The 17,404-nt window shown below is 45.2% G+C and overlaps 1 protein-coding gene across 2 annotated transcripts; it reads left to right on the top strand.

Moving 5' to 3' along the window:
* Positions 1–949: 949 nt before the first annotated feature.
* LOC306831617 (protein sprouty homolog 2) lies at positions 950–17,198 on the top strand. 2 transcript variants are annotated; one of them, XM_079355800.1, is made up of 2 exons: positions 950–1,646; positions 11,681–17,198. In XM_079355800.1, the coding sequence occupies exon 2, from the start codon at positions 11,754–11,756 to the stop codon at positions 12,603–12,605; it is 852 nt and encodes a 283-aa protein (XP_079211926.1). In that variant the 5' UTR covers positions 950–1,646; positions 11,681–11,753; the 3' UTR covers positions 12,606–17,198. The 2 variants fall into 2 exon arrangements, with proteins under 2 accessions (XP_079211926.1, XP_079211927.1); XM_079355801.1 differs by lacking the exon at positions 950–1,646 and adding an exon at positions 5,693–5,918.
* Positions 17,199–17,404: the final 206 nt, after the last annotated feature.

Below are 17,404 nucleotides of genomic sequence, written 5' to 3' on the forward strand. Positions count from 1 at the left end.
ACCTACCTATACGAGCACCGGGGTAGAACTGATTTACTGACAGAGGTGTGTTAACCCGCTACAGCAGGTGGCGATATTCTCCCGCTCAGCGAGTTACTGTTGGACATTCTGACAGTCGACCTCTTACTTCAAGTTAGCAAGCAGCAAACTGGTCGCACGTTGAATGTTGAGAGCGTGGAAAACGTTACAGATCCGTACGTTTGGTTCATCCTGCACGCTTTACTCGTGAAGCTAAATGTGTGGTTCTCGCTCTGGCGCTCAGCACATGGACACCTTCAGCTTGTGTTCTTCACGGCTGCCTTCTTAGCAGTCATGCTGCTCGACCTCCCGATGAGAGTCTGCAGTCTGGGGAGTGTGGAGCATGCTCAGAAAGCAAAGGCCAGTTCAGAGACTAAATCAACAGCAAACCACAGAATCTAGGTGTGCTAGTCAAACTCTGAGAAATTCAACGTTCTTACACGTTAAGAACAACTAAAACGTGAAACACATTCGGTTTGCTTTGTTTTCACCCTTTAAGCTAACCCTGAAACTCCGGATAAAACAAGCTAGTTTGAGCTTCCAGTTTAAAGAATCAGAGCGTTAACAGCATCATCCATTAGTCAGCCTTCATCTGAAACGTCCCGACCAGGCTTCTGCCTCGTCATCTTCATGAAGCAGAGCTGAACTGAATTCAATTCAGTGATGAGAATGGGAGGAGTGACAGAAGAGGAGGAGGGAGGAGGGGTTAGTGTGTGTGTGTGTGTGTGTGTGTGTGTGTGTGCAAGAGAGCGAGAGAGAGAGAGAGAGAGGAAGTGCATCCAGCCCTCAGTCATTCATGTCTCTGGGAGAGAAGAGGAAACTACACCAGACAAGAACAGACTCAATTCGAGCTGGAAAAGAAAATAAGATTTTTGTGTCTGACTTTAGAAGCCTCTCCCTCTCTCTCTCTCTCTCTCTCTCTCTCTCTCTCTCTCTCTCTCTCTCTCTCTTTCTTTCTTTGAACTCCACCTGCAGCTTTCCTCTCCATCATCACTTCATTTTATTGTACCGCTGCAAGTATCTGATAGTTGAACTTCTTCTCTGGGTGGGGATACTTCCACCTCTGCTCCTGCGACTGAGGACGCTCTTCTATCTGACGACAGAGCCGACCTGTGCACGTCCCTGACAGGATCCTTTCATCGCTCCCTGCAACCTCGGACAGACGCAGAGCGAGAGAGGAGCCCTTCCTCTCGGCGTGCATAAAGGGACTTCGTTTGGGAGGCGACTTCAGGAGGACACACGGGATCAGAGTGCTCCGGGAAGAGGAGGAGGAGGAGGAGGAGGAGGAGGGCGCGCCACACTGAGAGAGAGAGCATCCTCCCAGCTTTCACTCTGCCGACAAGAAAACACCCTGAACATAATCAGGGACTTTTTATCCTATAAAACAAGGAGAGAGAGAGAAGTTTTTACTCAACAAAAAAACCCTTAAAGTAACATGAAGTAAGATTTAAACAGCTTTTAACAACCACCTACATAGACGAGGGTCGAGTCAGAGTCCTCACAGAGACACTACAGGTCCTTAAAGAAATACTGTAAAGACATTTTGTAGACTTTATTCTTCAGAGAAACACACGGACATCCAGGACGCCCAGCACGCCGCTGCAGAATGGATCTCCCTCCAATCAGAGGTAAGCAAAAATTCATCCTGTCGCCATCCGATCTGCTGATGAACTATTGATGATTTGCGTGACCTTGGAAGGGAAAAAGTTCCACTGGGAATTTCTTAAGAGATAAGAAATGACTTAAGAGTAGCTTTATTTTGCCAACACGGTTTGTGTGTTTCATTTAGCATGTTTGCATGTTTTAAGTGTTTAGCTTTTAAAGAGTCATTGTGGAGGATGTAAAGATCTTACATTGGGTGAGAGAAGTCATGAAGGACATGTTGTGTGCTTCATCTAGTGATTACAGCGAGCTCTTTAAACTCACCTGGATGATAAGAACCCTGAAACAGAGGGACCAGATGTTCTCACATCTGCAAAAACTTTGAACCAACGCCACAAATTCATGCAGAACATTTCCACGTGGTTTAACTTCTTCACCCAAACAAACACGTTCACGTTTTTCTCTTTGATCATGTCAGAAGAAAACTAGTCGTCTTACAAGTCAGAGGAAAACTTTAGCCAAGATGGACGTGTACGTTCAAACTCTGCTCAAAGCTGCACGGAGCATGAGGTTTACTCTTCCCTCAAACAGACTGTCGTTGGTCCAGTGTGCTGAAGAGTTTCAAACCTTCATCTGCAGGAGGAGGAAGCCTCCTTCATACGTTGGAGTGTAATGTTTGAACACATCTGTGCAGGAAACACCTCCCTCCCTCCTCTTAGCTTATTGGACGTGTAAAGACCATCAGTGTCTCATGTGTAACTCCATCTGTCCAGGCCTGAAGACTGGGACGTGATTGTTCTGAGTCGTGGTTTCAGCTTTAAAGTCTGTGAAGAAAAATTTAATTGTATTTTTTTTTTCTTTTCAGACTTTTCTTTTTACAGGAATTTTGTAGTTTTGCAACTTTAATAAAAAGTTTATTGCGTGTGAGTGAGCGTGCTGCTGAACGATCCTCCCAAATGGAACGAAGGGAAATAATCTTATTAACCGATTGTTGGCTCTGTGTTAACATGGCTCTCAGTGTGTGTGTGTGTGTGTGTGTGTAACTGTGATGGGGACATGTGGGGTTGGGATTGATTGTCCTCAAGGTCGGATGGAGAATGTCAATACCCATCTCCGCTGGGGTGGGACTGGAGGGGTGGGTGGACGAGCAAATGATGTGGGGGGGGGGAGAGAAAGTGAATGGGACGAGAGGAGTGTTGGTGTTGGGCGGAGGGATTGACTCGGGATGGATGGATAAGAGGGAGGGGACAGTGCATGTGGAGTGGGGGAATATGGCGGATAGATGAATGAATGATGAAATGGATGGAGAAAGGGAGGGGGGGGGGCTAATGCACCGACTAATGCACCGTAGAACCACAAAGTTGTGGAAAGAGAGAGAAAGATTGCAGTAAAAACATGAAGTAAAAACAGCCGAGACTTTGATTTTTTTGGAGAAGGAAAAGAAAACTTTGTTTTTTAATCCAGCTGTGTAAATGTCTTTCTTTTAAATCAGATGAAAAACATGTTACAGCTGCTTTTACCCAAAGATTGGATGAAAACAAACACAGTGGACTCTTTCTTACAGGATACACAAGAAGTGACTTTTTTCAGTTTTTTTTTTTTTCGATGAGTCGAGAGTGTTTGCAGCAGCAGAAAATCGTTGAACATTGAAAAACACGGTGCTGTTGAGTCACCGCGCTCTCTTTCGGATGTACGATATTCTCCATCTGTCCTCGTCTCCGTGTCTGATCAGGGAAATAAACGATCTCGAAAGAAAAGATTTTCAGTAAAAAGTAACGGAGCAGTGTTGGTCATTCAGCGACCGTTGTCATGGAGACAGGATGGACATGCAGCGCTTTACCGCCCAGAAAATAGACTTGAAAGTGCAGCCAAACAACGGTGGAGGCGGAGCTTGTGCTAGTTAAGGGAGTGATGAAGTGGAGAGTAACAGCATCGTATCTTTCCAGAACAACATCATCAGGAGTTTATCCTGAATCCTCTCGCTGGTTCCTCTGATTCACAAACAGACGTGATGAATTAAAACTGTCGGGTAAACGTTCAACAAACAAACAGACGCTAACGAAGCAGTGAAGCAGGAGAACGTTTGGGTCGCTTGGCGACACTTTCAGTTATAATGTGGAACCATATTTCCACGGCGGCCATGTTGCCATGACGTCACACTCAGAGCGGGAAGCTCAAATGGTTTTGTATCTCAAAGTTTAAATCATGTCGACTTCCCAAATGTGAGCAACAGTTTTCATAATGCCTTTTCTGCCTAGCAACAGACTCTGAGCTCTGGCTCTGTTGGTTGGGATGGATGTACGGACAGGTCGCACTATCCTGACAAGAATATTACAGTATTGAAAAAATATCACATTATGAATTGTGATTTTTGCAGTTTAAAGGTAACAAAACTTTAGCCGACATCAACATCAGAAGTCCCGCCCTGTCACGATCCTGGCTGACGAGGGACTAGTGACAACTGCCAGTCCAAAAAAAAAAAAGTGACTTTTTCCAACTCTTGTCGCTCTCTTTGCATCTCACACAATCACTTTCTTTTTTTCTTTTAACCATTATTAGTGTCATCACTCATTCACTATCTCTTCTCCTCGCTCCCTCGTCCCGTCCTCGCCCCCACCCCCCCCACCCCCGCCTGGTCTTGCTGGTCTGCAGTGTCTATTTCAGTCTTTCCGTTGGGGTCAGATTCGGCACATCCGGTATCTCATCCAGTTTATTGTCATTCAATCCCGCTGTGCTCCCGGAGGGCGTTGGGAGGGAGGCCCCTGGGTCTTAGTGCCTGACGGGCCTCACATGCACTCAGACCAGCCTCGACGTCTTGAATCTTCTGGTTTAAATTATCCCGTTGCTACATTTAACTTTTTTGTCCTTAACCTGATTGGACTTGTTCCTGGAAAACTCGTCTTTTAATCTGTCAGACTTTTTTCAGGAACTGTTGCACAGAAAGCTTCTCTTTCTAATGCATTCTGGGTCTTTGGTGAGTCTTGTTGGTCTGGTCGGTTCCTCTAGTCATTTGGCTCGGGTGTCTTTGGGGATGTACACGTTTCTATATATGGTGCTTTTTGTTATGAGTGGGATTTTGAAAAGGAATAGTACGTAGCCAAACGACGTTGTGCACTTGACGGTGCCTCTGAAGCTTAACGTCGGTGGCGAGCCGGAAGCTGCACCTGCATTTGTTCTGGTAGTCTTATAGTTTAAAGCCTGAGCCACGTGAAAAGATTTATACAATCTTAGCAAATGTTGAACATGCAAGAGACTCCAAAGATGATGAAAAATAAAGACTGACTAAACAGATTGACTCCAACAATGTGACCAAACCAGCTCGCACTCACAGATTAACGAGAAGAGTCCCGACTCTATAAACAGCTCATCTAACTTCATGTCTTTGGTCAAACATGACGTTACAGGAAACAAAGATGGCTGACGAAAGGCGTGATCAATTGATGATCATAGTTTTTGTTTCACTATTTACCGGAAATTCACAAAGAAAAAAAAAACTGTAGATGGACGTCACCTAGCATAAGCTAGCGTTAGCCCCTTCCTAGCGAGCATAAGCTAGCGTTAGCCCCTTCCTAGCGAGCATAAGCTAGCGTTTGCCCTTTCCTAGCTAGCATGAGCTAGCGTTAGCCCCTTCCTATCTCAAACTGTGTCTGGGTTTTGACTCATGCGAGTCTTTGTCTTTGTAAGGTCGATTCATTATTCATTTGATGCCAGTTTTGACGTTTTTCTGATAAAACTTGGACTTTAAATGCGAGTTTGAATAATGTGTTTTATTTTGAAATTGACCTGATTGCCCAGATTACTCGATTATTGTGTGTTTGCAGCTAAGCGGTTAAAATGAGAGTAAGTTGAAAGGTGTGATGTTGGGCAGCTGGGCACTCTCTAATATCTGTTTGAAAGCCTGTGTGAAGGATTTCCTCCTAAACTTTTTCAGCCACTGATTGCACAGCGATCAAATTGAGACGAATCTCCAAGCTGGAAAACACAATCTGATGGGTTAACAATTTAATGAGCTACTCTTTTATTCTTTTAAAGGGAACAGGACAGAGAAGAGGAGGCGAGGTGTTGAAGGTGACTCAAGGGGAGGAGAGGAAGTGACAGAAAAAGGGAGAGAAATAAATGGAAGGAAGGAGGGAGACAGGAAAGGAGAGGGCAACCCCTCGTCATTCTCAGGCCGAAAGGTCGCTGCAGTCGGTTTTAAATAGCCTGAAACCATGATGTCATCCGTGAGGGATGCTGAGAAGATCCGTCCGTTAAATTTAATCGACCGTCAGCGGGGCAAAAAACGCTGAGGAAGTTAGGTAACCACAGACGAACAAGAGACCAGGACAGACTGCATGTTTGTTTCATACTGACCCCTGAATCTGTTCATTATCAGCACTTTTTAAAAAAATCATTTTTTAACATAGACGTTCGTTTAAAAAAGTATCATCTGAATGTTTTTAAGTTCTGGTGAATTTGATATCCTGTAAAGATGTTTTGCCAGCTGACCCCACTCGTTCCCAGCTCTCAGAGGAGACTACACATCTGTATCACGAGTGACGTCGACCTCAGGCTCTCATGGGATGCAGTAGCCCAGGAACAGCGACCGGAAGCTCCTGATTGGTCAAATGAATTGTCAGTCTTTTACTGGTTTTGGATCTTTTACTGGGATGTGGATGGTCAGAATCGGTCTGGATGAAGTTGAAGCCTTCACTGTCACCCTCAACAGATGAGACAACAACATCAGGTTTACCTGAGAGGACCTGAAAGGAAACAGCTTGGCCTCTCTGGACTGTGAGGAAACCGACCCACGCAGGATTTACTTTACTTTTTCAAGATCTTCAACCAGTCCGGCTTCCTTTGGATCAGGCTTCGAAGTTTCCACTTGTAGCTCACCTTGGAAATTTCAGGCATTTTTCAGGAGTCACAAGAGAGTAAAAACTCTGAATAACTTATTCTACTTTCAGAAAAAATACATTTACTGTCCAGGATAAAAAAATTAGCTCCACTCACACCTTCTTTCTGATAAAACTACTTTTCTGATTATCCTTAATGACTCGTGACTGAGATGTTGTGAACAGACGTTTCACTGCAGACTGTGTAAACGAGGCCTGATATAGACAGAGGGTATTCAGCGGGTATTTTGGAGGAACAGAGTGATGGAGCACGAGTGTGTGTCCGTCCCAGGGCAGAGGCTCGGTCTTTACTGATACTCCCCGAGCACACAGGTCTGTCCTCAGGTTACCACCCACTGCCTCCACAAACACACCACCTCTCTCTCTCTCTCTCTCTCTCTCTCTCTCTCTCTTTATGTGACTGTTTTCTCAGTTTGACAACCACAGTGTTCACATTTGACGCAGGAAAAATTAAAACAAAGATGGAGAACACAAAGTGTCCCAAACCATTCTGTCATGTCCTCGTCTCCACATGGTTCCAGCCGGTCGGTGCATGTTTATAACATCTTGACTCTTAAATGTGAATTTTATGCAAAACAAGAGGTCAACAGATTAATATCTGTAATTATTTATTTATTTAACCAGCTTGGCTACAATGAGATTAAGAACTTATTTTTTAACGGAGCCCCGGCCGAGACAGGCAGCAGCACAAACACATCGTTGCAGACAAACAGAGAAAAAACATCTAGGAGTCAAATCTGGGAATCAGTCGTTCAAAGAGTCGAGCTAAAAACATGGACGTCCTGTAGAATCTGCTCCCAAGTCTTTTAATTTAGATTTAAGAAGGACGCCAGCTCCTCCTGCAGCGGAGGCTCAGTTAGAGTGTTTTAGGCTTTTACAGCCTGCCTCAAGTGGACACTTGAGGAACTGCAGTATTCATATGTTTACCTCCAGGTGTTGCAGCTTGGTAGAAATGTTTACAGGATTATCCAGAAATGATTTGAACACACGTGATGTAAAGTAAAACCAACAGGAACACACTGCCCTCAGCTCCACCGGTAATGTGAGAGAGCAGGGCGCCGCTGACCTCCGTCATCCACACACATTCTCACGCACATGCACGCTCTTATCCCAGCTGCTGCTGCTGCTGCAGGATTGATAACAAACACTCCCCAGCGGAGCCAGACGGGAGCACCACTTCTCAAAACACACTGTGGCCTCATTCTGGCCAATCAGTGACGCTGGTTCAGGTCATGTAACGATGTCGATATCTGCAGGGACAACAGGAAGATCGATGCTTTTTTTTATTAACGGGAGCGTTCAAAATCAAAACACATGAAAGAGTGGACATGTTTCAGTTTGCAGGTCTTTGGTAACAAACAGGTCTCAGGTCACGACTCTCACGTGTTAAATCGAGCGGATATTCCGGAGGCCGTTTTTGTTTTTTATCTGCAAAAGATTCGTTTTTTGGATTAATAATTGTCACCACTGGTTAAAACAAATGCAGAGGTCTGATAACAACGGAGCAAAGCACAACAGTAATTGCATATAGAGGTACATATACCTGTCTAATCTGGACAAAGGTCGTGAGGATACCAGAGTTTAAAACTAAGACATCATGCAAATACAAATCAATCGATTTCAATACCTGTTTTAGTTGTGAGAAAAACCAAATAAGATTCTTATCTTCTGAGATTTCAAATTGATTCATAACTTCCAAACATTGATTAATTCTGGAGCTAATCAGTCACTTCCTGCTAAGTGCTAACACTAGCTCTTTGACTCGGCAGAACGCCAAATTCAGCCCGTCTGTCAGATGACTGGAGGAGAATTCAGAAACAGACTTTGAAACACAGAATTGTTTTGAATCGATGATCGTGAGACACCCGAACACACCCATATTGGATAATAATATTAAAGACTTCAAGTGAAAGCAAACTCCTGCACATTGTCTAGACTGGACGAACACACAAAGTGTTACCAAAGAGACACAATTTAGAGCGTCTTCTTCGGTTTGAAAGAGACGCCACAAGGACTTGAGAAATGTCTGCATCCTGTTAACGTAAGATCCTCTTCTGCTCGCTGTCAGTTTGAAACAGAGGGACTTGAGCAATGTCGGCATCTTGTTGATCTATGAATGTAAGATCCTCTGCTGCTCTGTCGCTCACTCACAGCAGCTGCAGGTGAAAACATACGACTGGATTTCAGATATGTTGTTTTTAAAGCTTTGCTGCTTTGATTGGTCCTGGAATCTAAAAGGATCAAAGTAAGGAACTATTGGACAACCTGATAGGTAGATGAAACCAAATGTGCACCAACTGACCTGTTTGTGTTTGTTCACATTTTGATTGGTTCATCAGAATCAGCCAGTTTGTGCTCAGGTTTAGACACGTTCGGCCTCCGAGCGTTTGACATGACTTGCAGTATTTGTGTCTTGATGGAGGAGTTGGCGATGGTTTGCTCAACCAGTAAAGTAAATATGAGGTCATGGAAATGGAAGGCAGGCCTCTTCTTTCGAACAATTAGATGGTCTGATAGGCGAGCAGAGTACGAGCGAGCCGCAGCCACAGCTCTGCTTGATGAGATTAGTCACCAGGACTTTTCTCTCCTCGGACTAATTTGAAAATGCATCCTCACCGGACCGACCTGGGCCTTTCTTATCTGCTCCTTTGCAGAGATAGATGCAGAGCGACGCTGCAGGGTAGGGCACCTTTATTCTCAGGAAGCTACAATTTGTTCTTTTTTTTTTTTTCCAGAAAGCCTGCAGGACAGGAAGTGGGTTTTATTGTAGTTTTTACAATCTGGCTTTCTAATCGACTCTTCTTCCGCCTCAGTGATGGATTGTTGTTCTTGGGTTTCATCCACATCTCCTCTCTTATTGCTTTCTGCATTTCTCTGTTGTTACTTTGTCTTTTAATGTTTTTGTTTTTAACAGCACGACAGGAAGAGGATTTATTGGGATGATCTTCTTTAATACCACGTGGCGAGCTGGAGCTTTAGTTTTGTGTTTTATCTTAAAGTAGTGATGTTTACAGTTTACAGTTAATCAAAAAGTTCAAAGATGATGAAATTCATGTCAATCAATCAATCTTTATTTGTAAAGCACCAATTCATTCAAGCAGGTTAAAGACCTTACGCGTTGATAAGAAGCAGGAAGTATTCCTCTCCTTCCTGTCGTCCACACCTCCTCGCCGCTGAGGTCGGAGGAGCTTCCGACCCAATTCTTAAATTGTCCGGCTGATTTTTAAGTGGGACCGTATTTCAGCTTCATGACTTGTCACTTGCTTAGATTCTAGAAACATGGACATCGTCTCACTGCCTGCCTGACAACAACAAGAAGTCCGCCCCCCCACAGTGTGCACGGATAAAGACATGACCTATTCAGACCAAGACAACTGTTTTGTATAAGTGGGCTTTATAACATTGGGTGTGTGTGGGACTTCCAGGTCTTTTGCAGGCAGCCTCTAGTGGACACCAGGGGAACTGCGGTTTTTTTTGCGGTGCTTTGTTCCCGTACAGTGCTCAGCGGGACGCCATGACAGATCACGGCCTCTTCAGTTGCCTCTAACCAGTTGAACATGAATGACTTTCTTTTTGACATAGAAGCCCATTTTCAGAGCTGGACTTTCAGGAAACCGGGTTTTGGATGCACGTATCTGGACAGAAGATCGTTGATTCATTAGCAGCGTTCTCGTATTCACGTGGATGTGGTCTAAGATTTGCTGCCGCTCCCTCTTAACTCCCTGGTCCATCTAATCTCATGATCTGGGCTGCTTTAAATGCATTTCCATTTGGCCTCATTACTCTCTGAGAGGACTGGCACCACGAGAGGAGAGAGCCAGATATCTCTCCCCCTTGGCCACTTGGCAGGACTGCAGTTTTCTTTGTGTATGTATATCTGAGTGTGTGTATCGTAGAGTATGGCTGCATAGAGTCGAAGTCTCTGTCACACACATCCATACAAACTGGGACTACTTTTTTTTCTGGAGTTCTTTTCATTCAGGGCTTATCTGATGTCTGTGCACAGAATCAAATCAGCTGGATATGCAGCTCGACTTGGACCTTTGATTTAATTTGGTCTTCTTTTGCTCCACATTGGTCAATGGACTCTCAGCGCTTCGTAGCACTTTTCTCGTCCTCTGAGTACTCTGAGTGCTTTCTCCAAAGTCAGAATAAAGTCGCGAGCTTCCCTTGTGTTGAAGTCTCCTTTTAATCAGGATCATTCCGTCTACAGAGGTCGCAGGTCCGTCGGGACTTGGGGTGGGAACTGGAGGATCGTCGGTTTAAGTCCCGATGCGGACCAAATCTGGAAACTTGTCTGGTAGCTGGAGAGGTGCCAGACCACTTCCTGACCACTGACATGTTTCACATGCTGAGATCTTTTTATACTGGCATTATATTCCAATGAAAAACAAGTTTGACAAGAAGTTGGTGCAGATTTTTCTAAGGGAAGATCGATAACCACTAAAAAAGCAGCTGAATCAGCATCTGGATTTAGACGTAGCTGCTGCTTGGTTTCAACCAAAAGTGTACAAATCTACAAATTACAACTAAAAGTCTTATGTGGTTGACTAACATAGGACATCTTTTCCACAACATTTGCTGATATTCCCGAGTAACCATATGTTGATGAACTAAATCAGATGTGTCCAGTCCCTCTTTAGCGTTTTGTACAGCGTGGTGACACAGCCAGCCGCTGTGTGCAGGTTTCTCCAGGACAGCAGCAGCTGTGTTTGACAGATGCTAAATTACAGTGTGAACCTCATGGTTGTTTCTCTCTGGCTCTGGCAGCCTAATAATAGCATTAGCTCGAGCAGCGGAGAACCTCCGTGGTCATGATGACATGGCTGGCGGTCGTGTGGACGCGGTGCTGCCAAAATCCATCTTTGATTCTGCTTAAATATCTGGAAAGCAAATTGTAGACTACTGTTTGCTTTCTGTTGTGTCATGACAGTGCCAACAACCGAGGCAGAAATCGTACTTTCTTTTAAGCTTTGGTGGAGCGAGATGTTTATTTATTTTTTTTCCAGTAAGCCTCGATTGACAATAAAATTAAAAACAGAATCAACATGTGAGAGAACAGCCAGAGTCCGTTTGGATAAACTGTCTGTATAATAACACAGTTTGATGTTCGTTTCCTCCGACATCCCTAACGCCTGTTGTTTCCTGTCTCTGTGTGTTCGCAGGTTTGTCTGATGTGCCGTGAGCAGCGGGAGCACCGGCCTTCAGCCCTGGTGCCACCCAGCCTGGCTAACCGGGATGGACCTGTCGCTCGACCAGATACGTGCCGTCCGGGCCAACAATGACTATGTGGACAGGCCCGTGGCGCTGGAACCGGCATCCCAGTCTGGATTTTTCTATGACCACGATGAAGGTTATCCTCAAGGAGTATACTCACACCATCCCCCGTCATCCTTCCACTCAGCCCTGCCCCGCAGCCAAAGTCAGCAGCAGCATGCTCACCTGGCCCACCTGAGCCGATCCAGCACCATAAGCTCTTCCATGTCCCGGACAAGTGCCAACTCAGACCAGCGGCTGCTCGGATCTCACCCTGGCCTGGGTTCGGTGGTCCGTTCTCAACCTAAAGGAGAACTAAAGCCTGATGTTTCCTTTGGTAAAGGCCTGACAGATGACGAGGCCGACCTCGGCCTTCATTCGTTTATCTGTGAGCGGTGCGGTCGCTGTAAGTGCCATGAGTGCTGCGCACCCCGCCGCCTGCCTTCCTGCTGGGCGTGTGGACAGCGCTGTCTGTGCTCGGCTGAGAGTGCAGTGGAGTACGGCACCTGCTTGTGCTGTGTGAAAGGCTTGTTCTACCACTGCTCTGCCCAGGATGACGAGGATAACTGTGCTGATCGTCCGTGCTCCTGCACGCCGGCCCACGCTTGCGCCCGCTGGGGCACCATGGGTCTGCTGGCGCTCTGTCTGCCCTGCCTCTGCTGCTATCCCCCTGCCAGGCTGTGCCTTGCCCTGTGCCAGTGTGCCCATGACCGGGCCACACGCCCCGGCTGCAGATGTAGCAACACCAACACCGTGTGCCGCAAGATTTCCGCCTCAAACCCGAACCCCGGTCATCCCGCACTCCGCAGCAAGGCCCTCGAGAAGCCTTTATGACAGACCTAGATGGGAGCCAGGTAAATCTATCTCCCCTAAGCCGTCGCCAAAGCAACGCTGTCATCGCCATCGGTGCCACAGCTGACAATGTGACGACAATGCCATTGTGACCCACCTACCTACGTACCTACCTACCTACCTACCTACATACAACAAGCCAACCAATCAACCGACCGTGAAGTGTTGTTCACCTTATGTACCTTGAATTGACTTCTTCTCCAGCTCAGGAGGGACCAAAGCTTTATTGTGCCTGTTCATGTCGGAGTCTTCATGCCTAAAACAAATCCTGAAGGAGAAGAAGCTGTCGTGCTTTGCTGGACTGCCCTTCAACCTTAAGCTTCCAGGGAAAAAAAAAACAACCCACCTCTCTCTGCATTCTGTGGTGTCATCCGGTCATGTTACCCGATTTATTTATTGTTGAACCTTCTTCTTTCTTCCCAACCGTTTGCAACGAAAACTCACAGAGCACAGAGACAGGCGCTGGACCAAATCATGAAGGAAAGATGCCTGTGGCGATATGTGTGTGTGTGTGTGTGTGTGTGTGTGTGTGTGTGTGTGTGTGTGTGTGTGTGTGTGTGTTTGTGTGGTCCCTGCCAACAGAGTTTCTGTCCTCTTGAAAGAGAGAATGGCAGACGAGGACTTCGATCACAATGACATTCAGAAAATTCCTCAAAACAGTCGAAGATGAATGAAGAAAAAAAACGACATTGAGCTTTGGTGAATATCAGACTGGGACAAAGAACCAAGGCATAGAGTGCGAACACAGACACTTAACAACAGTTTGCAACCAAAAAAAGGACCATGCACTGTACGAACTGAGTGAATTCAAACACTCTTAAGCTCATTTGTAAAGGAAAAGCACTGTGAGGTAGATGGACAATGTTCTGAATGGGAGATTATTTAACCGAAGGGAGGGTGCATCCGTTGTGACAAGGCAGCGAGTGCGTGTGCGAGTGCGTGGGTTTGTCCGTGTGTGTCCTCCTACTGTACGACAACCTGTGTATGTAGAGCCTGTGTGTTTGCTGTTTTGCCAGCAGAAGAAGCCTTCCCCTGTCTTATTTTTAGCCGCGTGCTACAGTGCAGCTCTGAGGGTCTGGTCAGGTTTCCTCTTGAAGTCAGTCTGTCGCCATCCTCCCTCCTCTGACCGACCTCCTTCACTGCTGCCCAACCTCCATCCTCCTCTCCTCCAGCCTCAAACCCGACTCTCCTCCCTAAAAACCTCATTTAGTCCCACTCTTATTAAGGCAGTCAGCTCCTCTTGTGATGCAAATAGCTTTCGTATTTTGGAACACAAATCAAGGAGTAATAATGCGACCAAGGAGGTGAAGCTAAGACAAAAGTAGGGATGTTCCAACGAACAAAAATTCAAATTTAAATTCAGACTGGTCGACTAGTCCAACGTTTTTAAACAGGGCTCAACACTGCATCGGGGTCTACGGGTAAACAATGTCAAACTGTGGCTCACATTAGCAGTGCTAGCATCCCCAGCCTTCAGCACATCCTACGCCAGTATAACCAGTCAACATGCAACCTATCAAAATACTGCCAACCCACATTGTGTTAGATAGTTCCTTACAGGTAGATCATTCAAAAGGTCAAATGTTGTTTGATGAAAATCAGTGGCTTCCAATGTAGCATCACCATCATTTCCTGCGTGCAACTAAAGCAGCATGTCTAAAAACCAAAACCATAGTCGCCTGCTAATACCAGTAGAACCAGTACAGTTGAGTTTGGTTTCCATTTTTTCTACTAAAACTTAATTTGCTGTTGATGTTCGGCTTCGGCATCGGCTCAGTCGTCGGAGTATTTTGACGCTGGGCTAACGACCACCTGGAGCTTTAATGGGGCTTAGGACTTTAATGTGCCAGAGCCAGGCGAGATGTTGTCACATCATGTTCTTGGTGCTGTTGCCAATACAGGAAAGAAAATCTTCCTGTTTATGACCCAGAGAGATGAAATTTATGATTTCCTCCGTCTTATTCCGTTTTAAAAATTACCACACCACAAAGAAAAGGAAAAACAACTTCAACCAGACCCAACAAGCAAAAGCGAGCTGACACAAGGCGTATCTTTCCCAGACACCCATCTATCCCCTCCCGCCTCGTACGCCTCTCCTCTTACGCTCAGAGGGCTAAAAGCCTCCAGTTCCTGGTCCGCAGAGAGTTGATCAAACAGGCAATTAGCTTCATGATAGCTCTTAATGGGCCGGAGAAGAATGGAGCGTGGGAGGGGGAGGTGAGGGGACAGGATGAGTGGGGTTGTGGTGTTTGGCAGATGGACGGATGATGGGAGGAGAGTGAAGGATGCTGGGAGGAGAGGGCTTGGATACAGTAAAGGTTGATGTCATCAGGAAGCGTGATGGAGCCGCTGAACGTTAATGTAGCATCTAAATGCAACAACAGAATCTGACACAAAACAACACACACAGTGTCAGGTGTGTGTGTGTGTGTGTGTGTGTGTGTGTGTGTGTGTGTGCGTACATGTTTTTGAGTGTGTGTGGTAATGTCAGGATGCATATGAGTGTTCAAAGTTCATTTGCTATATTTTTATATGTAAACACGGGCTGTTAACTGCGTAACTATTTTTACTCTGCTCTGTTTTTATTTTGGGTGAAATGGATATAAATACAGCTGTTTTCCATTAGAGTGAATATTTACTTATTTGTCGTCCACCTGTGATCAAATCAGGAACTTTTGGGGCAACGCTGACAGCCAATCATTGGAAAGCTAAATCCGCCGTAGTTTGAACACGCGGTTTAAAGCGTTTCATAAAACGTGGTGACAATCAAGCAATCGTTAAGAAAGCAGGCAATGTTTGAACCTCTCTACAGGGCTTTGCTTTTTATCAATCAATAATGGCAACCTCAACGCCTTACGCTTATTCATGAGTCACTGCAATCCAAACTGTTGCACACGATGAAACTTTTGGTAAAGCACTTCCTGTTTTAACGAGCAGGCGTGGAGCGAACTGATGACGCAGGGCTTTAAGAGCATAAATGCTTCTATGCAAAACATCTTCCACGAGGTCTTACACGTATTCGTCGCTGCAGAGAGGACCCGCCCACAACGAGTCAGCGTGCAATGCAAATGGTTTGGAGCTGTTTGTTAAGTCGCATAATGTCGGCTTGAAGTCGAATGACGTCAAAGTAACAATCCATTAAACGCCGTTTCACAGGTCACGTTGCCCCGAAGGTTCCCCCAGCGCGTCACAGGTTTCACTTCCATAGACAGGTTTGACATGTGGAGGAGGACACGTTCCATTTAGCTTTTTGCTTTTTTTTTTTTAATACACATTGTTGCAACTTTCACGATTTTTGAGCAACCTACGACGTTATAACTTTTTCTTGGGAGACCAAAAATCACGAGTTTTGTTACCGACACCTTAAAATGAAATCATCAATCACCACCACATGAACGCAGATGAATTTGAAAATGTTTTCCTGCAAATATGCCGATGTGTGCTCGTCCCGGGATTCCTGCATGCATGCTCTGGGAATGACAAACAAGGCTGCAGAAGCACCATGAGAAGAACTCAAAACTTCAGATTAACCTGCATTAGTGTGGTCATCACACACACACACACACACACACACACACACACACACACACACGGTGACTTCAGTCACTTCTTGGTGCTTGGAGGAGAAACTTGAGGAACTTTTATTTGGACCCTGAGTGTTTTCTATCCGAGCCAAACGACGGTTGTGTATTCCTTTTATTTATTTTTGATTTTATTTTTTTTTGCGTCACAATACTCCGATGAACTTTGTCCAGTCGTGACCTTGTAAGCTTATAATTCTTTAAAAGCACTACAGACACACACTGAACGTCGGGTGATTCTCGTGCATCAACTTAAATTGGGTTTTCATCACAAAAAAAAAATGATATTTTGTCAGTTTGAAAAAACTTCTTGATCTGATTAAAAACCTCTGATTTATTATGATTCTTTTTAAATGTTAAGAAACACTCGTACGAAGGTGAAGCTGGACATTTGGCATCATTAAAAAGCCGGGTTGGTAATTTTCGAATATTTGGAAACGAGCTTGACTTAGAAAGGAAGTATTCCCTCGTGATTGGTTCGTCAGATTGGTACCTCGTGGCAGGAATACAAACCGCTCCAGACGACAGATTCCCTCCCTCGGGACGGGAGCCTGTCGGACGCTGTACGTACGCAGGCTGCCACTTATAACCCGTCGACTTCTCCTCCTCTCGTGTTCCTGGCAAGCACCGCTTCTGGTACAAATTGGCATCTTGTCTGTCGTAAAAGAATTTAAGGAGAGTATATGGAACAAATATATATAGAAATCTATCTAAAATGAATATATTATATATGGAACAATATGCATTTCACACTTTCTGTTTCACTGCTGACATTGCTTCATGGATGTTTATTTCAATGGTTGCAACAGTGGCGGTGACAGTAATCACGAGGATGGTGATGAGTGAGGTATTTATTTTCAGGGGGAATGAAGAGAACTGATGTTGTTGTTGTTGTTGTTTGTCTTTTTTGAGTTTGTTGATTTGTTCCTCTTGGTGTGGTGCGGCTGCTGCTACCCTCCTGGCTAAAGATGAACCAATAAAAAAGAGTTTCCAAACTGAAGGAATGTCCACGTCCCGTCATTTACCTGAATACCTCACACACACTTTCAATAAGAATCACGACACGCGGTGGACAGGTTGATAAAATGGACGAGGCTGATTTGAGTTGTGTGGATGATGCTGGATTGGAGCTTCTTGCTGACTTTGTTAGAAACGATGAAATCAAGTGTGTTGAAGTAAAACACGAGTTTTATGAACGAG

The sequence above is a fragment of the Symphodus melops genome (assembly GCF_947650265.1).
Source record: "Symphodus melops genome assembly, chromosome: 11".
NCBI classification, from domain to species: Eukaryota; Metazoa; Chordata; class Actinopteri; order Labriformes; family Labridae; genus Symphodus; species Symphodus melops.

What these genes read in the sequence shown, in the direction of transcription:
- LOC306831617 (XM_079355800.1), top strand. Translation starts at nt 11,754, where the DNA reads ATGGACCTGTCGCTCGACCAGATACGTGCCGTCCGGGCCAACAATGAC.